Source organism: Schistocerca nitens, chromosome 10 (assembly GCF_023898315.1).
Source record: "Schistocerca nitens isolate TAMUIC-IGC-003100 chromosome 10, iqSchNite1.1, whole genome shotgun sequence".
In the NCBI taxonomy this organism is placed as follows: Eukaryota; Metazoa; Arthropoda; class Insecta; order Orthoptera; family Acrididae; genus Schistocerca; species Schistocerca nitens.
In genome coordinates, this window is record NC_064623.1 from 27,321,240 (window position 1) to 27,346,518 (window position 25,279).

Consider the following 25,279-nt stretch of genomic DNA (forward strand, 5'->3'; position numbering starts at 1 on the left):
CGTCAGCTGTTATACAATTCCTTAGAAGCTCTGTATCATTGGCGACTTCATTCAGCTTGGCCATAATTTAACCCTTTCCGAACAAACTTTGCTGCTTCACGTGTCATGCCCAAAACACCGGAAAAATCGTTTAGCATGAGCCAAAGGATATGCCGCCATAAGCAGCCATATGCGGCGGTGATTAGGAGATTTTCCAGAACCATTTCCTTTATTACTTCCACATGGTCGTCAGTAACTGATGTGCTAGGGCGCCCTGGGCGTCGTCTTCATAATTATTATTTCGTCTCTCTTTGAAACTTTCATACCACTCGTAAACTCTACTCTTGCTCATAGTAGTTTCGCCAAAAGCCCAGTCAACATTTAAAATGCGGTGCCTCAATTTATTCCATTTTTCAAGTCAAGTCTAATGTAAATTCTTTGAGTCATCTTTCTCGAAAATAAAAAATCGCCGAGCACTCGAAAACCCGTGTAACCTTCATGACTGTCGACAATAAACTAAATATTCCATAAATCTGAAAACTCAAACATCCATCAGGAAGAAACTGGAAGTCAGATGTATAAAGCCCACGAAATCAAATAAGTTACATACCTCTTGTACAGGCATGGTGGCCAAATGGTAAAACGCGTGTCTAAAATAGAGGTCGCAGTATCGATTAACGGTTGGACCAAGGATTTTTCAGTCTTCGTTTTAACTTGGTTTCCACCTCTCGACAATGTGTGAAGCTGCAAGGAACGACACTTAGTTAGGATACCACGTTAAACTGTAGGCTTGGTTGGATAACAGATGTGTTAGGGACACGTGAGTCGCCGAAGTTTCGTCTTGAGAGACTTGCAACAGGCTTTTGAGTTACACGAAATTATGATCTTCGAAGTGATCAAGACTGTTGGGGTCTAGTGAAGCAGGGGATACAACCCGTCGGCTTTGAACAATGACGTCATTCCTTAGTCATAGATAGTAATGTCTTCACTTCGAGGCATAGATAATAAAGCAGTTCTGTGTTCTAATAAGCGCTATCATTAAAATAATTGAATGTGAATCTAAAAGCGATCGTTTATCTATATTTCACTATTTTACCATATTTCACTTTCTTATTCCACCAATATGCTTCAGTATCTGAGAAGTGTTTTTTGGCTTATTAAAAAAAATCTCACGAGATAGAATAAACTGATCCTACTTCATTAAGCAATCAATAAAAAAACTAAACTACAACATAACTGCTTTTGCTGTTGTGTTTTAGTTTAGTTTTTTATTGATTGCTTAATGAAGTAGAATCAGTTTATTCTATCTCGTGAGATTTTTTAAAAAGCCAAAAAACACTTATCAGCTACTGAAGGGAGCTACAACACTAAGAAGAATCGCTTCTCGGCTTTTGACAAGATCAATGTTTATCTCTCTCGCATTCCTTTGTTTCTCAACATTCTCCTCAGCTCTTTCATCTTTGTAATACATGCTCTCTGGCGACTTGTGACGTCATTGTTCAAAGCCGACGGTTTGTATCCCCTGCTACACTAGACCCGACTGTTGAATTGAGCAACAGTTAGCTCTGGACGGAGCCCGGCAGTCGATTTGGGAATGGAAACTGATCTTAATGTGACGAAATGCAGACACTAATCTTAATGACTGAATGCAATACATCATTAAAAATAACACCGCAAATAAAACATAGGGATAAATTCTAGTGTCCGATTTCATTCGTCGGCTTTGAGCAATGACGTCATATCTAAGGCAAAGACGCTACGCATAGCAGTCTATGAAAGCAACAACAGATCATACTCGTAAACAAACGATTGTAACATACGATAAAATTACTATCACATTCCCGCAGTTATTTACTTAGACATGAATTATATCGAAACGAGCGGAAGATAACGAAAATTAAGAACAAGAATTAAAAACAAATTATGTCTGGTAAGAAGTATTCTCTTAATTTAAGCGACTAGAAAAGCACGGAATACCTTTAAATTTCATTACATTAAAGCGCATTGTGAAGTCATATTGTTATAAAATAGCGTTAATTTTACATTAATTATTGAATCTAACGGGAGAAGCGCATGAAAGCGGGGTTTGGGAGAGGAGAAACTAAAATGTATCAGAAAAACGGGAAAAATTAAATGAATGCAACAAATACGAAACAGTAGCATAAAATTTGGAGAAATCTACTAGCTAAATTCTAAAAGAAAAGGCAGTATATGAAAAACTAATATCAACAAGAAATAAGTAATATTGGAATCGCTAACTACAATTAACCTAATCTTGCATAAGTGACGTCTACCACGTATTTTGCTGTTACGTTTCAATGTGTAGACGTAGAAACTGGCCTTCGTCTATAACTGACACACTGGTGGTTCTACGTACTAGAATCACAAACTGACGAAGTGCGCTAAGATAAAAAGGTGTGAGCCGGCCGTTGTGTCCGAGCGGTTCTAGGCGCTTCAGTCCGGAACCGCGCGGCTGCTACGGTCGCAGGTTCGAATCCTGCCTCGGGCATGGATGTTTGTGATGTCCGTAGGTTTAAGTAGTTCTAAGTTCTAGGGGACTGATGACCTCAGATGTTAAGTCGCATAGTGCTCAGAGCCAATAAAAAGGTGTGATCATGCGAAGTTATTTTGACGTGATATGAATTTAGTGAGATTTGCGCATGCTGGAACAACAGTACTTTTTGTTGAAATAAAAGTAAAAGATGTAAGTTGCACCTGTTCTGTTTCTGGGAGTTTGTCATAGTGCAAGCCCTATAAAGCCGAGGGAAAATAGAAGCGTTCGCAGCATCTTCCATTGTTGAAGCTTCGAAATCGCTGACTTCGTTTAAGAACTATTTTGTTTTCGTTCTAAGTCCTCGAACTTCGACGGAATGTGTTGTTGGTACGGTATTCAGTCATGGTTCATAACATCCGGCAGGAGGCTGTTAAACTGCAAAATGAAAATGGAAACTAAAAATGACAGTGCTGACTATCGTTCGAAACCGTTAATTGTTAGTTTTCAACGCCTTAATTGTACATACTTCTTTTTCTCAGCTTGTCTTTGTTTACCTGTTATGTAAAATGATTGCCTTATAGACGATAATAATATATCACGCAGAATACGCTATTTTCGTCAATCCAACGTATGTTAAGTCATGCATGCAACATTCAGAGATTGTGCTGCTTCATGTACTTGGATTTGTGCATTTTCAGCATACTAGACCAAAAAGAAGCATTCCACTGATTTTTCTCAAAATTCCTTAGTTATGTCATGTGTTATACAGATGACTGTGGGATAATGTGGAAGGAAAAAAGTTAACAGATTTAAGAATCACACTTACGGGTGATTAGTATTGAAGATTCCTCTTTACCCTAGTATAATTGTGTGATCCATTGGCGTACATTGAAAACCAAATTTCAGCTTCTGTGGAGCAATATTATGCTGAAGTTTTAAAATCAGACTCTACTTATATCATTATTCATTAATGGATTTTTCACAGTATGTTGGTTCATTCCATTGTGCTTATAACACAATGAAAATTTGGAGTTGCCAGTAACACTTCACGCATTTGTTGTGCAGGTTATGACAGCATTATCTGCTCACCTGCAAGTTGTGGAAGCAGAGAAGCAGAAACTACGCACTCAGGTTCGGCGCTTGTGCCAGGAGAATGCTTGGCTGCGTGACGAGCTGGCCAACACTCAGCAGAAGCTGCAGGCTTCGGAGCAGGCCGTTGCACAACTGGAGGAGGAGAAGAAGCACTTGGAGTTCATGGCCTCCATCCGCAAATACGATCAAGATGTCTCGGTAAATACAGGGAACTCAATTTATTGTTTCTGTTACGTAACTTTTTCCATCTTTATGTAGCTTCTGGAACTTTTTGTAGTTCATATGGGCCCAAATTCTTAACTGCTGTGGAACACCAGTCACTGTCATATTGTGGAACTAAGGTACTTCTGGTACACGTGCAGCAAACAGTAAGAGATCTCTTTGGATAATGTATTCGGAGAAAAATTTTTACATTTGGCAGATAACACGTCTGATTGATGGCCTTGCGGCCAACAGAGCATTAATTGAAGGTCGTGCAGGCAGTTCTGTCTAAGTGATGTATCGGACTAGGCCTGTGCAAAGCCTTTAATTACATTCGTATGTAAGAGAGAACAGGATTGAAAAACTTCCTGGTAGATTAAAACTGTGTGCCCGACCGAGACTCGAACTCGGGACCTTTGCCTTTCGCGGGCAAGTGCTCTACCAACTGAGCTACCGAAGCACGACTCACGCCCGGTACTCACAGCTTTACTTCTGCCAGTACCTCGTCTCCTACCTTCCAAACTTCACAGAAGCTCTCCTGCGAACCATGCAGAACTAGCACTCCTGAAAGAAAGGATATTGCGGAGACATGGCTTAGCCACAGCCTGGGGGATGTTTCCAGAATGAGATTTTCACTCTGCAGTGGAGTGTGCGCTGATATGAAACTTCCTGGTAGATTAAAACTGTGTGCCCGACCGAGACTCGAACTCGGGACCTTTGCCTTTCGCGGGCAAGTGCTCTACCAACTGAGCTACCGAAGCACGACTCACGCCCGGTACTCACAGCTTTACTTCTGCCAGTACCTCGTCTCCTACCTTCCAAACTTCACAGAAGCTCTCCTGCGAACCATGCAGAACTAGCACTCCTGAAAGAAAGGATATTGCGGAGACATGGCTTAGCCACAGCCTGGGGGATGTTTCCAGAATGAGATTTTCACTCTGCAGCGGAGTGTGCGCTGATATGAAACTTCCTGGTAGATTAAAACTGTGTGCCCGACCGAGACTCGAACTCGGGACCTTTGCCTTTCGCGGGCAAGTGCTCTACCAACTGAGCTACCGAAGCACGACTCACGCCCGGTACTCACAGCTTTACTTCTGCCAGTACCTCGTCTCCTACCTTCCAAACTTCACAGAAGCTCTCCTGCGAACCATGCAGAACTAGCACTCCTGAAAGAAAGGATATTGCGGAGACATGGCTTAGCCACAGCCTGGGGGATGTTTCCAGAATGAGATTTTCACTCTGCAGCGGAGTGTGCGCTGATATGAAACTTCCTGGTAGATTAAAACTGTGTGCCCGACCGAGACTCGAACTCGGGACCTTTGCCTTTCGCGGGCAAGTGCTCTACCAACTGAGCTACCGAAGCACGACTCACGCCCGGTACTCACAGCTTTACTTCTGCCAGTACCTCGTCTCCTACCTTCCAAACTTCACAGAAGCTCTCCTGCGAACCATGCAGAACTAGCACTCCTGAAAGAAAGGATATTGCGGAGACATGGCTTAGCCACAGCCTGGGGGATGTTTCCAGAATGAGATTTTCACTCTGCAGCGGAGTGTGCGCTGATATGAAACTTCCTGGTAGATTAAAACTGTGTGCCCGACCGAGACTCGAACTCGGGACCTTTGCCTTTCGCGGGCAAGTGCTCTACCAACTGAGCTACCGAAGCACGACTCACGCCCGGTACTCACAGCTTTACTTCTGCCAGTACCTCGTCTCCTACCTTCCAAACTTCACAGAAGCTCTCCTGCGAACCATGCAGAACTAGCACTCCTGAAAGAAAGGATATTGCGGAGACATGGCTTAGCCACAGCCTGGGGGATGTTTCCAGAATGAGATTTTCACTCTGCAGCGGAGTGTGCGCTGATATGAAACTTCCTGGTAGATTAAAACTGTGTGCCCGACCGAGACTCGAACTCGGGACCTTTGCCTTTCGCGGGCAAGTGCTCTACCAACTGAGCTACCGAAGCTTCAGTAGCTCAGTTGGTAGAGCACTTGCCCGCGAAAGGCAAAGGTCCCGAGTTCGAGTCTCGGTCGGGCACACAGTTTTAATCTACCAGGAAGTTTCATATCAGCGCACACTCCGCTGCAGAGTGAAAATCTCATTCTGGAAACATCCCCCAGGCTGTGGCTAAGCCATGTCTCCGCAATATCCTTTCTTTCAGGAGTGCTAGTTCTGCATGGTTCGCAGGAGAGCTTCTGTGAAGTTTGGAAGGTAGGAGACGAGGTACTGGCAGAAGTAAAGCTGTGAGTACCGGGCGTGAGTCGTGCTTCGGTAGCTCAGTTGGTAGAGCACTTTCCCGCGAAAGGCAAAGGTCCCGAGTTCGAGTCTCGGTCGGGCACACAGTTTTAATCTACCAGGAAGTTTCATATCAGCGCACACTCCGCTGCAGAGTGAAAATCTCATTCTGGAAACATCCCCCAGGCTGTGGCTAAGCCATGTCTCCGCAATATCCTTTCTTTCAGGAGTGCTAGTTCTGCATGGTTCGCAGGAGAGCTTCTGTGAAGTTTGGAAGGTAGGAGACGAGGTACTGGCAGAAGTAAAGCTGTGAGTACCGGGCGTGAGTCGTGCTTCGGTAGCTCAGTTGGTAGAGCACTTTCCCGCGAAAGGCAAAGGTCCCGAGTTCGAGTCTCGGTCGGGCACACAGTTTTAATCTACCAGGAAGTTTCATATCAGCGCACACTCCGCTGCAGAGTGAAAATCTCATTCTGGAGGATTGAAAAAGACGGGAAGACATAAAAGCGTCCTCTGAAATACTTTTAACTGAACGTCATAAAAATGAAGCAGAAATAAAGTTCAGGCTGAAACTAAAATCTGTACTGACTGAAGATGAGTTGTAGACGCGTGCTTCCCAGACTGCCTCGTATAAATGTTGTCAGCCCTGCGGCAAGGCTGTTTCGTGGCTAAAGGAGGTGTCTGTCGAAGGAGGTGGCGAGCAGACCCAGTAACTGGGAAGAGAATTAGTTAGCACTTGTGTAGATGGGAATGAAGGACAAAAAGTTTACTTTTTATATTGGGAGCTTTGCTTTTTAGCCATTTAAGTCGAAGCCATTGTTATTGTTTAAACTGCCAAGTTTGAAGAGTTTGGTATGATCTTTCACTATTGTCGGCATAGAATGTCCGTAACTATTAGAAAAGCTGAGATACTTACACCCAGTATACATTCTCTCGTCTATATAGATTCTAAAATGATGGATGGATGTATTTCAAAGACCTGCAAACATGCAACCTTGAAGTTACTGGGTCAGAACCAGCTGTCAAAAATATACAAAGAACACTTACTTTGTAGGAGTTTCAAACTGCAAGAAAGATAGCAGCCAAATATAGGTATGCTTCAGTTGAACAGATGGATCTTGAAGAAAAAAAAATTGGGAATACAGATTACAGTAAGAGATCAGTAGGAGGACCCAGGAAAGGTGTTCAAAGTTGATGAGAAGGATGTGTCCTACAGAGTATTGGGATTTGAGAGACTAGAGCAACAACTTGTTCAGACACTAAACACATCGTCATGAATTTTGTGCAATTTAGACATTTTTTAAAGTGAAGGAGTAAAAATGTGCATAGTTTCCTTTAGTGGTGGCTCTTTTAATTTAGTAATTACATAATCTGGCCTTTAAGGTAATATTGCACCAAAATTTATCAGATTTATAGGTAACAGAACTTCCCTACTAGATTATTTAAACAAGAAGTGAGGTTTAAATATGTTAACTACAGAGTTAACTATAAATAAATATAATAAAATTAATTATAACTTATAAAAATAGATCTTACAACATGAGAGTTCCACCAGACACAATTCCTTGTCCTACCCATGACGGTCTTACATAACCATATTTATAAGTAAATATTAATGATTGAATATAATAGAGGGAAACATTCCACGTGGGAAAAATATATCTAAAAACACAGATGATGTGACTTACCGAACGAAAGTGCTGGCAGGTCGATAGACACACAAACAAACAAACACAAACATACACACAAAATTCAAGCTTTCGCAGCAAACTGTTGCCTCATCAGGGAAGAGGGAAGTAGAAGGAAAGACGAAAGGATGTGGGTTTTAAGGGAGAGGGTAAGGAGTCATTCCAATCCCAGGAGCGGAAAGACTTACCTTAGGGGGAAAAAAGTCTGTGTGTGCGTGCGTGCGTGTGCGTGCGTGTGTGCGCTCGCTCGAGTGTATACCTGTTCTTTTTCCCCCCTAAGGTAAGTCTTTCCGCTCCTGGGATTGGAATGACTCCTTACCCTCTCCCTTAAAACCCACATCCTTTCGTCTTTCCCTCTACTTCCCTCTTTCCTGATGAGGCAACAGTTTGTTGCGAAAGCTTGAATTTTGTGTGTATGTTTGTGTTTGTTTGTTTGTGTGTCTATCGACCTGCCAGCACTTTCGTTCGGTAAGTCACATCATCTGTGTTTTTAGATATATAAGTAAATATTAATAATGTTATGTTTATTAATATTTCATTATGTAGATTATTGTTTTAGTAGTGTAAATATATTATTTTTCAAAAGAAAATAGAAGTGCATAAGCCATAGTTTCTATAAAATGTTGATTGGCATTCAGTGCTTTGTCCATTTGCTACCCCGCCCTGTGAAAAGGTTTTAAATACGATTAACAGCTAAGTTAGTAAATATCTGACATTCAGATTGAGAGAGGTAGGTAAAAAGTGATCCATGTGGTCATCAGTTTTTCTCTACATCTTTTGTTATATTAGCTTTTGATAGTCAAAACACGGGATGCATTATCCTATCCCTGACAGTGGAATCCCCCCCTTTATGTTTAATTGTACATCACTGGTGGAATCCAGTCAGTTCTACTGTCCACTTCATGACTTCCATTATTTTTTGCATAGAATGTCCATAACTGCTAGAGAAGCTGCGACCTATTAAAGGCTTGAATCTTACCAGTTTAATAAACAGGGTTGTCCATTATTTTAGTTTTATTTATGCCTGTTGTATGTTTATCAGCAGTTCTAATGACTTTTTTACTAAATTGGTTTTTTTGTTCTGTAGGGTGATGACTCTAGTTCGGAGACGAAGCAAGATAAGCCGAAGATTGATGATCCTGTAGTAGACCTTTTCCCTGATGAGGACACAGATGAAAGAAACAGTGAGTATAGAGAAGCTGGAGCATGTCTAGAGCACGTGTGTGCTCGTGCATTTCGAAATATCGCTTTACACTAAATACAAGAAACAGAGACCTCTCACAAATCTAATTGAAACCATTACTACTTGTTAAATAACACAGGCCAACAGAACTGTTCATTACTTTTTGTGAGGAAATAGTTCAGTATTGTTGTGTTATGGGCACTGAAACTGTATCCGACCTTAGATTTTTTGTATCACATACAGTTTTGTCACAATGTGACTGTCATAAACTAGAAAATTGGGAAACAATGTGTAATTGGTTTAAGCAGCGTAAGGTTGTTGGCATTGCAGTCATAAATTATAAATTTTGCCTCATCTGAATCACAAAGATTGTTGTTATTGATTGGCTGGTTTGTGCTCTCTTCAAAAACCATCATCAGCCCCACATAATATGTGCAGTTAAGCTTCACATAAGACATAGGCCACAGCAGTTGTTGATAGTTTCCAAAGAGAACTGAAACCAACCATAATCAATAAAATGAACCTTTATGGTCCTGCGGCCCAGACAGAGAAAGAAAATTGTTTACACATAATTGTAATTTAAAGAAATTTAATTTTTTGACGTCAACATATGTTTCATCAAGATGTCAAAAAATCTATATTGCGCAGGAGTTGGCCACTGACTTGTATTTCGTATCTCTCCCTTCATGAAAGCATGTAATACAGCTAATTCCCTGATGAATTGCCTGTTGTATATGTTTCAGTGTGAAGTGACAAACTGTTTAAACCAAATTTTCATAGGGGAAAATATCGATTTGATGGCTTGAATTTTGATCATCAACAGTCAGTCTGACTTCCGAAGCCTTCCAATGTGTTGGCTCCATCAGAAATATAATTTGGGTCCTTATTGTTGCTTAGGTATTTGTTAATAACCTCCTTGAATCATACCCAAGCTTCCTTTTCACTCAATCATTTTTGATCCAAAGTGGTAATCACATTTTTTGAATATTTGATCCAACAAATACACCCTCTCTTAATGTCACGTATGATGAGAGAACTTCTCAAAAAAATTTTCGAAACATTTGTCATATTTGTGTAAGGCTGCCACAAACTTTTTCATTAAAAGATGTAGAGGTGATTGTAATGTTCCTGCTCTTTTTTGTTTTCATTTTCATTTTTTCTGTGATAGAGGACCTTGTGCAAAATGTTGTCTTACTATCTAATATATTAATTGAAATAGCAACCAAACCAGGTGTCATTGTGTTGGGTGAAAAGCAAGATAACTCTTACATGCTTGGCTATTCATGCTCTAGCATTAACATAAAAATGTTGGACCATAGTGCTTTTTGAAGAGCTATTTCATTCTTCATTACTTCACTTTTGTATGTCGTGATGCAGTTACAGAACATTTTAATGGGTACTACTGTTAACACTGTGTAAGATGATTGCTGACAGTTCAGTGCTCTTGCCAGGTTTGTTACAAAGCACTAATTGCTGCAGGCAAAAATGGTAGCTGTGTGGCTAAAATGGTAGCTGTGTGCAGAGTTATGATAACACTGGCATGTTGCCATAGATACCTTAAAAAAATTGCCCTATATTATTGGTTGAGGCAGAGCTGCAAATCTGCCATGCCCATACTTCGGCATACGTGAGAAATGCTTTACAAAATAACGTGGACAGAAACTAATGGTACATTCTATGTAAATAGATGATGCTCGTAATTATGAGGTTGTTTTTTGTGCACTCCCTTTACCTTCAAGTGTGTCATTTCTTATACCAATCAATTTTTGGCTAAATTATATAATTGGATAGATAAGAGATCTGTTCACAAATTTGTGGCAAAACACACGCATTAGACGGTTGTAATTGGCAAGCTTTCGGAGCCAGTGGCTTCTTTCTTCAGACAGAAGGGTTGAAGGGGAAGGAAGAGGGGTGAGGGGGGGGGGGAGTGGAGAGGTCTAGGAAAAGGGGTAAATTTTGGGAAAGTTACCCAGAACTATGGGTCAGGGGAGACGTACCTTGTGGGATGAGAAGAAAGGCTGATTGTTGGGGTCGGAGTTACAGTGAAGAAATGCTGATACGGAAGAAATTAAGGCCAGATGGGTGGCAAGAACCAAGGACATGTTGTAGTGCTAGTTCCCACCTGCATAGTTCTGAAAAACTCGTGGCTGGGGAAGAATCCAGATAGAATGTGTGGTGAAGCAGGCACTGAGGCCAGGAATGTCATGTTGTAGAGCATGCTCTGCAACAGGATATTGTGAGTTGACAGTACACACCCTCCACCTATGCCCATTTATCCCAATTGATAATTTGTTGGTAGCCATGCTGATGCAGAAGACCTAACAGTATTTACAAAACAGCTGGTGTATGATGTCGTTCCGCAGGTGGTTCTGTCTTTGATAGAGTTTTTTGCCAGTTACAGGACTGTTGGAGGTGATGGTAGGAGGGTGCATTTGGCAAATCTTGCAGCGGGGATGGTCACAGGGGTAGGAACTGTAGGGTAGGAAGCAGGAGCAGCGTAGGGTCTGACGAGAATATTGCGGAGATTGGGAGAGGGACGGAAAGCTATTCTAGGTGTGGTGTGCGAAATTTCAGGCTTAATGGATTGTATTTCAGGGCACGATTTTAGGAAGTCGTGCCCCTGTCGAAGTAGGTGATACACATTCCAGACCAGGATAATACCGAGTCACCAATGGTGTGTTCATAAACTCATTTTTGGAGGGATCAACAATACCGGGATTGGATGTAATGGCCTGGTAAATCTGATATAAGAGAATTGATGTGTCATCACAGAGTGATGTAACAAAATACACCATTCAAATGATAGAATTATTTAGATTCAGTGCCTGTTTACAGAAAATATTGTTCTGTTTAAATTCTCAATTTTGGAAAATCATTGGCCATTGAATGAAAGAAAGACACACAAACAAACACAAACATACACATGAAATTCAAGCTTTCGCACAAACTGTTGCCTCATCAGGAAAGAGGGAAGGAGAGGGAAAGACAAAAGGATGTGGGTTTTAAGGGAGAGGGTAAGGAGTCATTCCAATCCCAATATATATAAAAACAAAGATGGTGTGACTTACCAAACGAAAGTGCTGGCAGGTCGATAGACACACAAACAAACGCAAACACACACAGGTAATTCAAGCTTTCGCAACAAACTGTTGCTTCATCAGGAAAGTATGTTTGCGTTTGTTTGTGTGTCTATCGACCTGCCAGCGCTTTCGTTTGGTAAGTCACATCATCTTTGTTTTTATATATAACTTTAAGGCTTAATGGCCAAAAGCTGTAATTGTGAGTCTTTTTGCTGCACCTATCTGCGACAGCATCTTCGCTGTATGGTGAGTAGCAAGTTTCCTTCTCATAATATTGTAACATTATAATATATATTCACCAGTTGCACTGGATGAGATACATTGAAACAGCAACATAGTTTGAGAGTTTGTTGAAATGCTTGTAGTTCATGGAACCAAAAGTGTTATCCTTTTCAAGGTTTGAAAATGAAATATCAAGTACTGCAGTTTTATGCATTGAAATCCACGTCTGCTGACAGCCTACTCCTAAGTCTCTCTACATTGTTGTTGAATAATTTCTCCATGCATGTATTTTTGTGAACCTTGGCGTGAGCAAAGGTGTCATTTTGCTTCACAGCCATGTCACCCACACCTCCAACCTTGGCTACCCAGATGGCTGTGGGGTATGAGATACCAGCACGGTTGAGGACACTACACAACCTAGTTATCCAGTATGCGTCACAAGGACGCTATGAGGTGGCCGTGCCTCTCTGCAAGCAAGCTCTGGAAGACTTGGAGAAGACCAGTGGCCATGACCACCCGGATGTGGCCACTATGCTCAATATCCTGGCTCTTGTTTACAGGTAAGTCCTCTCTTGAGAGTTGAAAACGTCTGCTGTTGATTTTGAGTGTGTACTGTGCAACCAAAGTGTATGATTAGAGCGAAAAAAATATGGTGTAACAAGAAAACATTGTTAATCAGATGCTATTACATCTAAAATCATACAAGTTTTTAAAAATGCTTTACATGCTGGTGTGCTTTGGTGGCTGTACATGTAACAGCCAGACTGCAAATTCAGTTGTCCCTTATCTTTGTGGTGGTAATGTTACATGACATTGGTGCCACTAGAATCGTTCTGCAGTCAGCTTCAGATGCCAGTTTTCTAAATTTTCTCATTAATGTTACTCAAAAAGAATGTTGCCTTCCCTCTGGGACACCCTTTTGCATTCCCAAAGCATCTCTGTAATACTTGTGTGTTGATCAATCCTACTCGTAATAAATGCAGCATTGCATCTCTGAATCACTCCACAGTCTTCTTTAACCCAACCTGGTTGAATCCCAAACAATCCAGCAGTACTCAAGAATAGGTTGCACAGGTGGATCACTTTCCTAAAATTTAAGATGTTGCTGATGTGTTACCACAGTAATTTCCTTCCCTCTCTCCCTCTCTCCCTCTCTCCCTCTCTCCCTCTCTCCCTCTCTCCCTCTCTCCCTCTCTCCCTCTCTCCCTCTCTCCCTCTCTCCCTCTCTCCCTCTCTCCCTCTCTCCCTCTCTCCCTCTCTCCCTCTCTCCCTCTCTCCCTCTCTCCCTCTCTCCCTCTCTCCCTCTCTCCCTCTCTCCCTCTCTCCCTCTCTCCCTCTCTCCCTCTCTCCCTCTCTCCCTCTCTCCCTCTCTCCCTCTCTCCCTCTCTCCCTCTCTCCCTCTCTCCCTCTCTCCCTCTCTCCCTCTCTCCCTCTCTCCCTCTCTCCCTCTCTCCCTCTCTCCCTCTCTCCCTCTCTCCCTCTCTCCCTCTCTCCCTCTCTCCCTCTCTCCCTCTCTCCCTCTCTCCCTCTCTCCCTCTCTCCCTCTCTCCCTCTCTCCCTCTCTCCCTCTTCTTCTTCTTCTTTTTTTTTACACCTCAGAAATAAGGAGGAGAGGCAATAACAGAGTACATTACAGTATTTATGCGTGTGTCTACTCCAGTGCCATGTGTAGCACAACAATTAAACAGTAACCGGCACTTCTGTTTGACGATACTCACAGTTTCAATGTAATGTGTACAAATCCATGTTTTGTCTGAATAAATCACTAAACACTTTCATTTTGATGCTTAATTTTCATGTGAAGATTTAATATAATTTTTTTTTTCTTTCTTAAACTATACAGTCTCATTATCACACTATTCGTTTATTGTGGCACATGGATAAGTTTCTCTCTGTTTCCTCACTAGCTGTGAACTCCAGCTCTTAGGTAAGAGCTGTGAAGATTTAATAATTTCATTGTGTTGTTCACAATGTCACGGAAATTTAGAGCATAATAATACATTTATCCATATTGTCAATATTGTTTGTTCTTCTTTGAGACTGTTACTCGAATGCAACTCCTCTAGGTATCAAGTCACCCTTGGCGTAATTTGCACACAGGTAGCTTACTCGCCTGTTATTGTTTGCCTGTTCCCTCGTCTTTCTTTTCATCATTATCACTCCTTTTTCACATTGGCAGTATATTTAATGACATTAACAGCAAGACGAGGTGGCTGCCTGCGAAGTTATTTTCAGCGTTCACTTTGACCTAGCACTACACGGTAACGTACACTACTTAAAACTATAACATGCCTGTACCTAGTCACACGACCAAGTTGGTAATTACCGAGTCTACCATGGGGTTTGTCGAGCAACAAAAAGACTTGCCAATGTAGCAATGCTTCCTGTATAGCGTGTGCAATTATTGTAGAGGGATTATGGAGGTGAGAGTAGGGAGCAGTTCTGCCTGTACCTTGTCCTTGCTTCATGAACTGATAACTGTGAGAAGGATCAGAGATAATATGCACTTCAGTATTTCATATAATTCAGGCTTAATAGATACGTACAAGGTGATTCTGTGGTGATGATTTCAAACTTCCAGGAATGATGGAGAAGGGCGAGTGTATCAATTTGAGGTAAGGGACGACAGGCCGTAAACGATGGAAGTCTAAAATTATTAGCGAAAATTGTTGTGATATCTTACAGTGGAGTCCATGTGCTGTCGGTGCCAAGGTTGTAAGGTAGGAGACGTTTGCAGATGGTAATATGGACCGAAACAAGGAAAAGTGTCTAGTAAATATAAGCTCTAAAGAGCATATTGTAAGAGGTATGAGCAGTTGGTGAACTTAGATCCAGTGAAATACATATATTCTACTGAACAGGTCCCATAGCTCTTAAGGTATGCATTTTAGTGTCCATGTTTGCTGGTCTCTCTCTCTATTGTTTTGTTCCATACTGCCACCCCTGAAAGTTGCCTACCTTACAATCTTAGCAACAACAGTACCGGTACATGTATTCCACTGTCGGAAGTATCTGAACGATTTTCGTGTATAATTCAGACTTGGTTGTTTCCAAACCGGGGTCCCTTACCTCAACTTAGTACATTTACCCTTCTCAATCGTTCGTGAAAGTTTGTAGCATTATACAGTAATCGCCCATTATAATTATAAATATTGCTGTCACAAGTTCTTTCCAATAAAAGACCGAAATTAAAAATAGTGAAGTTCAACAGAGATGCTGTGGCATTTCTTGTGGTTAAATGCTACCAATGAAGATTGGTGGTTGATGATGGAAATGCATTTCTCTGGGCAGTTATCCACTTCCACTATTTGAAGACTTATGGTAAAGGTGTCAACAGTATAAAGTTCAGTAGACATTTCCTGCCTGAGGTGATATTCTGTTGCCTTCCCCCTACTTTCGGACTGACTTGCCGAGTCCGTTCTAGGGGAACGTAAAGTTTCATGTGGACACTACTACGTGGCAGCTCAGCATTTTTATTTGGGCTCCTCGCAAAAGGTCATTGCCCTCAGCAGCACATACAGTTGCAAGTCTTCTCATACAGCTGCACGTCTTCAGTGGGCTGAACACAGAATCTGGACAGTAGATGATTGGAGTCATCAAATGGGATGTTTGGAATTGCAGTTTTGCCCCCTTTCCAATGGATGTAAGTCACAGAGTACACAGATGTCTCAATGAGGCATCTGTCGGTGTTGACTGTTTGGCATAGTGGGTGAAATGTAGCAATCACATCTCCACAATTTAGTTGCCTCATGGGATCATAGTGTCGCAGTGGTAACACCAGTTCCTGTCAGGTCACCAAAGTTAAGCATTGTTACTCTCAACTAGCACTCGAATGGGAAACCACCTGCATCTGCCGAGTGCTGTTGGCAAGCGAGGGTGCATTCAACTCTTGTGAGGCCAAGTGAGGGGCTAGTCGATTGAGAAGTAGTGACTCCGGTCATGAAATCTGACAATCACTGGGAGAACAGTGTGCTGACCATATGCCCTTTCATATCCACATCCAGTGATGTGTATCGGTTGAGGATGACATATGGTTGGGTGTCTGAATCGTTGGGCCTTCTGACAAGGAAAACTACCCCTCTCTCTAGATTTAGTGTAAGATGGCCGAATGGATAGCTCGTAAAAAACTGAACAAAGATCAAGCATGAAAACAGGAAGTAGGTGTACTGAACAACGAACAAAAGCAAAATAGAAGCAGTGAACACTCAAAGGACAAGAAGGGCAATAAAGAGGAGGCTGTAACAGCAACGGTGTTCTGGGTAAGTGGCCATGCTGTAAAAAAAAAAAAAAAAAAAAAAAAAAGGTTATGAACTGGCCATTGAAACATTTCTCTTTAGGTAGTCTTGGGACGGTTGTCATACCATATATTGGTTATAGAATATGAGTTATGTGGTAAGAATAAATTCACATTGCCAGTAAATGTGATGAATAGTGAGAGCAGGCGAGATACCACATAGACATCTCACAGAAATCAAAACAAATAACCATGTTACAACAAAGGAATTTGAGTTGATGCTTCCAAAATGAAATGAAACTTCAAAAACATTGAAAACCTATGTTTTGACAGAGCAGAGAGAAACTGTGATTCTGAAACTGTTGTGTTCATTTGTTGCAGCTTCCTTGGAAAGGATCGCATTCACATTCGAACACACACCTATATTAGGCAAGGAGACATCCCCACTCACTTACCAGCCGATAAAAATTGTGTGCGTTGATAAGAGTTCCTGTCATACGGTACATATACTGTCACTAATGCTGTGTACAACACACCAGGCGTGTTTTCTGGTGGAGGATTCGGTTGAGTTGTCGCCTCACCATGAAACGTTTGCAGTTTCCGTTAAAGTTCCTGTTCGAAATCAACTTCCTTTTGGCTGCTAATAGAGAAGTTGTGCAGAATCAACTGTCATTATAGGTCATATCTTATATCTTGCTGTTGCAAATGGATGTTACACTGAGACACACAAATTTGAATAAAGCAAACAGTGGAAAAAAAGTAACAAGGGAGGTTTGGACACGGCTTGCGCGCTTGGTAGCCCAACACCTTAACCACTTAACGACGACGCCATTTCTCTGCCCAGTTGCTCTATATTCCACTTCTTCTTCTTGGACTGTTCACTGTTTGTATTTTGCCTTTTTTCATAGCCCAATACACCTTCTTCCTATTTTCGTGCTTGATCTGTGTTCAGTTTTTGACGGGCTGTTTACTGAGCCCTCTTACCACAATCGGTAGTTTCCCTTGTGAGTACTGTTCGGACAGTTAGTTTTTATGGTATCTAACCATCAGTGAGAGGCATGAATAGGGTTTGCTACACCACAAGAAACTTGGACCATTTTTTCTTCGCCAGATTAAGGCCGTTACCAAGTTTCGAGGCAGTGTTACACGGTATTGGTGTTATGTTGCCTAGGTGACTAGTTTTTTGTCCAGTGTGCTTATATACAAATAATTTTCTGCTAAGTGTTTTGCTGCTAGTATGAGTTATTTTTTATGTAACTTCTTAATTGTATTCATTCCATGATGCAGATGCAGATAATTTTATTTCCTACATATTTGGTCATCTTTGAAGTTCACGACTGTTTCATCATAATTGTCTCTGTCATAATTTTGTTGCCAGTTAATTCATTTATATTTGTTTTAGGGACCAGAACAAGTACAAGGAAGCAGCAAACTTGTTGAACGATGCCCTTAACATCAGAGAGATGACCCTGGGAGAGAACCATCCAGCGGTAAGATGTTGTTGGTTTCTTTATTGTTATATAAAACGGAAAGGTTCTTGTGTAAAATCTTTTCACTTGCATTTACAGTCATGAATTTTAAATAGATTGTCAGCTTGAGGAACTCTTAAAGATATTTATTCCTTGTATGGTGTGTTCTCTGAATTTGATCCGTGGTGTGAAACCTTGTGGTGGAATATTGCTATAGAACTGAACTGCAAGAAACCTGTTGGCAAACAATTTAACTAACTTGCATAAATTTTTTGTTGTCTGTCTGCAGACAGTGACTGAAAATACTGCTTCGTGACTGTTTATTCTTACAAACTGCTGTTCTGCTTGGGTCTGTTGTCTTCTGCTAATTGTTTCATGGCACAGCAAGAACACTTCCCAAAGGTGGTGGACCATTACAGTGCATTCTGGAATCCTGAAACATAACAAATAAACCTTTTAATTCATGGACATAAAAATTAATGACCATGTCTTGGAATTTTACTTAATCATTTAGAAAAGGTGTACTTAAATTTTGGCGTCTTTTAGCTGCTCTGTAAATAAGAATGTCATTTCGTAACACACTGGAGGACAACTGTGTCCATAAGCTTTTCTCAATATGCAAGCAAGGAGTCAAAAGTGAACTTACCAACTGATACATTTTCTTTGTAATGAATGGTTATATACAAATTCTGTAATTTCATTTGCATATCCAGCAAAATATGAGAAAGTGGTTTTTGATTCCATGTTTACTTATTGTTTTCTAAATAATTATAAATGTGTTAAGTTATGTCACTTCTTGTAATGAATTGCTCTCTTCATGCAGGTTGCAGCAACATTGAATAATTTAGCTGTTCTTTATGGCAAGAGGGGTAAGTACCGAGAAGCTGAACCCCTGTGTAAAAGAGCCCTCGAGATCAGAGAGAAAGTACTTGGCCGCGAGCATCCAGATGTGGCTAAGCAGCTCAACAATCTAGCTCTGCTGTGTCAGAATCAGGTGGGTAAACTAATTTCAGTTGTCTGTCCAATCAGTTAACATAAATGGTATGTGAGGGTCTCTATACTAAATACTTACTATGTAAATCCTTTCTAACTATAGGTTTTAATTTTTTTTAATTTAATTTTTCATGTAACAGTGTATGTAAATACAAAGAAAAGTTCAGTGTTTGGCATGTTTCCATCTTACAGACTAATGCTTGACTGCACAGTAATCTGATTAGGTCCCTTGTCCATTGGAGCAACTTTATTTCAGTTGCATCAAATTAGTTTAGTTTCCTTTGCATAATTCCAGTTGTGTTGATGGCAAGGATTTGTAAGCAGTTTCGTAAACAGTCGGAGGTTACTAAAATTTTCTTCCACCATTTCTGTATGGCTTCTTGCACCTTCATTAGTAAAGATTGCAAATAATACAATTATCAAGAGTGGACCAGAATTGTGCATTCACTCAAACATGAATCTTTCATTCCGCTTTGGACTGTGTGCCGTTTTGGAATTTCACGGCAGATTAAAATTGTGTGCTGGAGCCAGAGTTAATAGTATGTTACCCCTCTAAAGCTGCCCAGATGGCTGTAGGTGATGTGATTCTGAAGCAAAAACAGGAAGGAGCAACCTCTGCTGAACAGAGACCAGGCAATGCCCGTGTACTGTCTGGCACGGACCACCGAGCATTGCGAGCTGCCTGCAAAAAAGCACATGAAATTGGCGGAAAGAATAGCGCATGAGTTTGGAAGTGCTTCGAGCAGTCCAGCTGGCACAGTGACTGCACACAGGGAGTTTAAAAGAAGGGTACAATGGTTGAGCAACTCTTCATAGCCATATGTTTCTGTAGGCAATGCTAAGCATTGCTCTAAGTGGTATAGAGAAGTCACTGGACAGTGGATGACAGGAAATAATTTTATTAACACTGTGCCCCAAAGCAATCCAATGGAATGGTTTGGGTGTGGTGAATGTGAGGAGAATGTTACCTGCAGCAGTGTTTAGTGCGAACAGTGAGGTAAGGAGGACTGGAACATCTACTTTGCTCCAGACCCTAGTATCTGACATCGCTACTTTCTTTGGTTCCAGCTCTTGAGGAAGAATTTGCTGTCATACTCGCAGACCTCAGTGTGTCCCAGACAGAGTTGAAATTGCCATAAAGATGAAGGCTGGACACATGCAGTACTAATGTCCCTAGGTGTCGAGAAACTGTTAAGTTTGTGACCTTATTCTAAATTGAGTAACATAGAGGATAATAAATCCAGCAATCTTAATTATCGATAAGAAGCATGTAACTTTCCAGTAAACCAAAGAGAATTTCTTATGCAAATGTGATGTAGTGAGTTTGTGGCTTTTGTAATAGAATTAAATGATTTCTGTATTTGAAACATTAGCTGTTGAGAAATGTCTAATGTATGCTTCTCAGTCTCTCTGGTTTCATTGCTGTCTTATGGGTACAATTTAGTTGCTTCCTTGCAATCACACACTTTGTTCAGTTTTCATATTTGATGGGTTTGTAGCAAAGTGTGTTGGATAAATTCCAGCACAGCACGAATTGTGCCCCTCCGATGAGAATTTGATGCAAAATGTAAGTGCATATGCTTCCACTAAAAGTTTCAATTTGAATAAAACTTTTTTTAGTATCAGGTCCAGTCATTTTGTAACACTGCAACTACTATGTAACAAAATTGAAGTTTCAGCCATCTTTGCAGCAGTTCAAAATGTCAGTTTTATTATGTAGTTCACCTAGTGTTAAGGATACAAGGTACTTTTCCAGCTCAATATTACGTAAAAATAGACATCTATTTCTTTCTGGCACTGTTTATAATGTATATGTTTTACAGATTTTTTGTTGATATTAGGTAATGCAGCACACTTTCTAAACAAATTAGAAGTATTTTGAAAATTTTTGAATCTACGTAGGGTTATTAAAAAAATTACAAAGAATTTTTTTCCAAAAGGCTTCCTCAAATTGAGTTACTGTTTAATCTTATATTATACATTTGAAAGAGGCCAAATTTGTACCACATATGCATGACATGATGGCTGAGGTACTAGAACTATTTTATTCCACTTATTTTATTTTATTTTTTTTTCGAATAACCCATTTGGAGGGTACGATGAATCAACTTTGGCTACTCTTCATTGTATTAGATTTCTTCAGTTTCCAAATTTCCTTCATCCTTTTAGAGTGTTGTTCCCTTTCTTCTTGAGTCCACTTTCGTCTAGTTATTTTCTTTCTCTCCTGAAATTCTGCCTTTTGAACTGCCTTTCTGAAATGTGTTCTGTTTTCTATTGTATCTATTGTATCTATTGTAACTCCAGCATTTTCAATGTCCTTTTCAGTCTCTATGAACCATGCTGGCTTGGATTTGTAGCTATTGAGTAATGTGAATATCCGCTTGGTTAGTTTGTTGTTATCCATTCTGAATATATGTCCAAAAAAACTGTAGTCTCCTCTTCCTCATTACATCAGTTAGTTTCTCCGTTTTCAGATATAGCTCTCTGTTTGGTCTTAACCTGTATTCAGCATTGTTTCTTTTAGCTCCCAGTATTTTCCTTAAAATTCTTCTTTCGACCTTCTCTAGTTTCTCAAGATCTCCATTTCTTGTTAGTTTAAGTGTTTTGCCGCATAGAGAGCTTCAGGTCTGGCCACTGTTTGGTAGTGTCTTAATTTTGTGTTCCAGGACAAGGATTTTTTATTATAAACGTTTTTGGTCATATGAAACACTCTTTCCATTTTGTGCACTCTAGTTTCTATAGCTATCTTTTCCTTGGCATTGTATGTAATCCACTCTCCTAGGTATTTAAAGGAATCTGTTTTGTGTATTGTGTTGTTGTCAACTGCAATATTTTGAGGAGCATCACAGATGTTTGTCATAAACTTTGTTTTTTGATAGGATATTTGTAGTCCTACTTTGGTTGCTTGTTTTGTAGTTCTCTTATTTGTTCTTGGGCATTGTCTAGTGAATCTGTAATCAATGCCATGTCATCTGCGAAGGCTAAACAGTTGACAGTGATCTTGTTTGGATTTCTCCCTAGTTGAATCCCTTTAGTATTGATGGCCTTCCTCCATTCTCGAACTACCTTCTCCAAGACACAATTGAAAAGCAGAGGTGACAGACCATCTCCCTGTCGAACACCTGACTTTATTTCAAACGATTTTGAGAGCTCTCCCCTAAATTTTACTTTCGATTTTGTATTTGTCAAAGTACCTTTAATTACTGCAGTTGTTTTAGCATCGAGTCCCAATTGTTTTAAGATATCAAGCAGTGTATTTCTGTCAATTGAATCATATGCTTTTTTAAAATCCACGAAAGTAATTACATATTTTAAGTCCTGATTTTCCTCATTTCTATTATGTTCTTTAAATTTAGTATTTGTTCTGCACATGACCTTCCCTTCCTAAATCCAGCCTGATAACTCTCCTAGCTGTTTGTCAAGTATCTCTTCTGCTCTTTTTAAAAGCGCCTTAGACAAGATCTTATAGGTCACTGGTAAGAGGGAGATTCCCCTATAATTGCTAGGATCTGTTTTCTTCCCTTTTTTATGCAGTGGATGTATTAATGCAGATGTCCAGTCCGGTGGTAATCTGTGTGTTGTCCAGATTTCTTTTAGTATTTCTGATAGACACTGTATCATGTTGTCACTAGAGTACTTCCATAGTTCAGCAACTATATTATCCTCTCCAGGGGCTTTATTATTTTTAAGCTCTTTTTATGATTTCTTTTATTTCTTCTGTGGTTGGTGGCTTGGAGTCTGGTGGTGTTGGGTTTACAATATTGAAATTAAAATTTTCTTTCGGTGGATAACAGTTATGTAGTTCTCCAAAATATTCAGCAAGTATTCTACAGTTCTCTATGCTACTGTATGCACTTTTCTGCGTTTTTGGGTCCGTGAAAAATAGACTAGGAGGAGAGTATTTCTTTAAGTTACTTTTGAAGGTTTTGTAAAAGTTCCTAGCATTGTTCTGTTTGAAGTTGGAGTCTATTGATACTAGTTGGTCTTTTATGTATTGAACTTGGATCTTTTTAAGGCCTTTTGAAGCTTGCTTCCGGGCTTCTTTTTGGGAGTTCATATTTTTATCATTTTTGTTGGCATTCCAAATGTTCCAAGCTCGTTGTCTTGTTAGGATTAGTTTGTCACACTCATCATTCCACCAGGCATGTTTCCAATTTTTGGTAAGGAGAATGGTTTCTTCTGCTGTCTGTACTATATCTTTTTGAAGTTGTTCCCATGTTTTAGGTGTTTTCTTTTCCAAAAGTGTCCTGAAATTGTGTTCCTTGGTTAATTTCTGAGTGTCAAACTTTTTAGGTTGATATTCGCTCTTTCTTTTATATATTGGTCTAATTTTGAATTTAACGACAGATAGATAGTGATCTGAATCTAAACTTGCACTCTTAGCAACTTTTACATTGAGTATCTCTGATGCAGACAGTCTGCTTATAGCAACATGGTCAAGTTGTTTCTCCCCACAGACTGGATTTGGGGATACCCATGTAGTTTGTTTTCTAGGGAGTTTTTTGAAATATGTAGACTTTAGAACTATGTCATGTTCTCTGCATAAACTAATAAGTCTTTCTCCATTTGCATTGGTTCTTTTATGTGCAGGGAATTTGCCTACTATGGATTGGTGATGACTTTCTTTGCCGATTTGAGCATTAAAGTCTCCCAACAATATTATTGTGTTTTTGGATGAAATCTGGTCTAAGGTGTTCGACAGTTCCTGCCAAAAAATTTCTGTTCTTTTTGTGTTCTGTTTTTCTCATTTGTTGGTGCATGTGAGTTTACAATGGTATACAGTTTGTTCACTGATTTGAAGGTTAATGTTGAAAGCCTTTCATTGACAGATTTAAATTCTACTATTGAGTTTAATATATTTTGGTTGACAATGAATCCTGTTCCAAATTGGGGTACATTCTTCATAACTCTTTTTCCTGGCTTCCCTTTGAAGATTCTGAATCCCTCTGAATCAAACGAATGTTCATCAGTATACCTTGTTTCTTGGAGTGCAGTTATCATTATATTTTTCTGTTTTATAAAATTTATTAATGTTTTAAGTTTTCCTGTTTTTAGAAGTGAGTTTACTTTGAACGTTGCCAAGTAGTTTATATTTTTGTGTTTAATTTTATTTGTTGCTTGCTTAAGCCAGGTTTCAGGATGCTCCGACTCATCCTTCGCACATTGCTGTAGGCCCCCAGAATCCGAATGCCTACTTTTAATTTCCTTAGAAATTGGAGATTGGTTACTCCCTGGGGTAAAATCTCTTACAAGGTGCGTATCCATTGTTGATTGTTTGTTGGGTTAGGGGAACAAGTCCCCTAAGGATTCTACTCGAGGTTATTAGCTCCGAGGAATGGTTTTCAGCCGCACCACTGGTGGACAGACGCTGACCACTCAGCCGCTTGTTTCAAGACAGACGCCAAGTGGATTTTTTTCTTTGGTTGCCTCTTCCGCTAGTTCCGCTGTACTGAGAACTATTCTCTCCGCCTGCTCTGCCGTTGAGGTCTTCACTGTAGTCCTAGCAAGGAGCCCTTACAAGGTGCTATCACCCGGGCCAGGTGAACCTTCGTTTTTTAACGAGGTTGTTACTCCTCCCCCTCCCCCTCCTCCTTCCTCACCTCTTGTATGGTGAGGCCCCGGGCTTGGGACCGGTGTAGCGGAGTTATTCCACTTATTATTATATATATATTACAAGGGAAAAAAATATCACGTCTTACATTTTAATTTTTAGAAATTTTTTTCGTAATAAAAACATCCCCCCCTCCCCTCTATAAATTAGTTGGTTCTGCAATAAAGCTTATGTCTACTATGTAAGTATGGGCTATTGCAATTTACAGAAGGAAAAGGAAAATTAGAGCAATGCTTTATAAACTTAGGAAATAATTGTACCTGAATTCTGAAAAACACCACTTGCGGGAAATTGCAAATGAAGAGAAGAGTCCAATTACACTGTGCCTCAGAACACTCCTGAAGCATAGTCTTCATCATGCAGCATTTCTTCATCTTCAAGCTTCCTCTTGGCATTCCTTTTAGCACTTCTTGCTTTTTTTGGTAACTTGAAGAGCGAATCTTTTCAGCTTCATGCACCCGTTGTCTGTCGCGTGCAAGCAATTGATCTTTCATAGTAGAGCCACATTTTATGCCAAACTTCTCGGTACTTCCAACCTTCCTATCACTCCCTCATTGAAACATACCACTGCATCTAGTACACTAACTTTCAGTGTATTTAGTCCTACAAAAACATTGTTGGGTAATCTTTCCACATATGCAGTAGTTGTAACTTTCATTTCTATTCTGAGTGTCCCCATGAAGACATTTTCTAAGCAAAACAAGGTCACTCAGTTCTCTAAAAATTTGTTTTATTTCATTCATAACAGGCTCAGGAAGAGAATGCTTATGATATTTGACCACTTTCTTTTGCTTTATGGTAA

At 40.2% G+C, this 25,279-nt stretch overlaps 1 protein-coding gene across 6 annotated transcripts in view; it reads left to right on the forward strand.

Annotated features, from left to right (window-relative positions):
* LOC126210295 (kinesin light chain) overlaps positions 1-25,279 on the forward strand; it is a 424,978-nt gene that overhangs the window by 312,317 nt on the left and 87,382 nt on the right. For all 6 annotated transcript variants that reach the window (XM_049939489.1, XM_049939487.1, XM_049939491.1 and 3 more), the window contains 5 exons: positions 3,539-3,763; positions 8,773-8,869; positions 12,505-12,730; positions 17,807-17,894; positions 18,697-18,867. In XM_049939489.1, the coding sequence (XP_049795446.1) occupies positions 3,539-3,763; positions 8,773-8,869; positions 12,505-12,730; positions 17,807-17,894; positions 18,697-18,867 (807 nt within the window). The remainder of the gene's footprint in view (positions 1-3,538; positions 3,764-8,772; positions 8,870-12,504; positions 12,731-17,806; positions 17,895-18,696; positions 18,868-25,279) is intronic.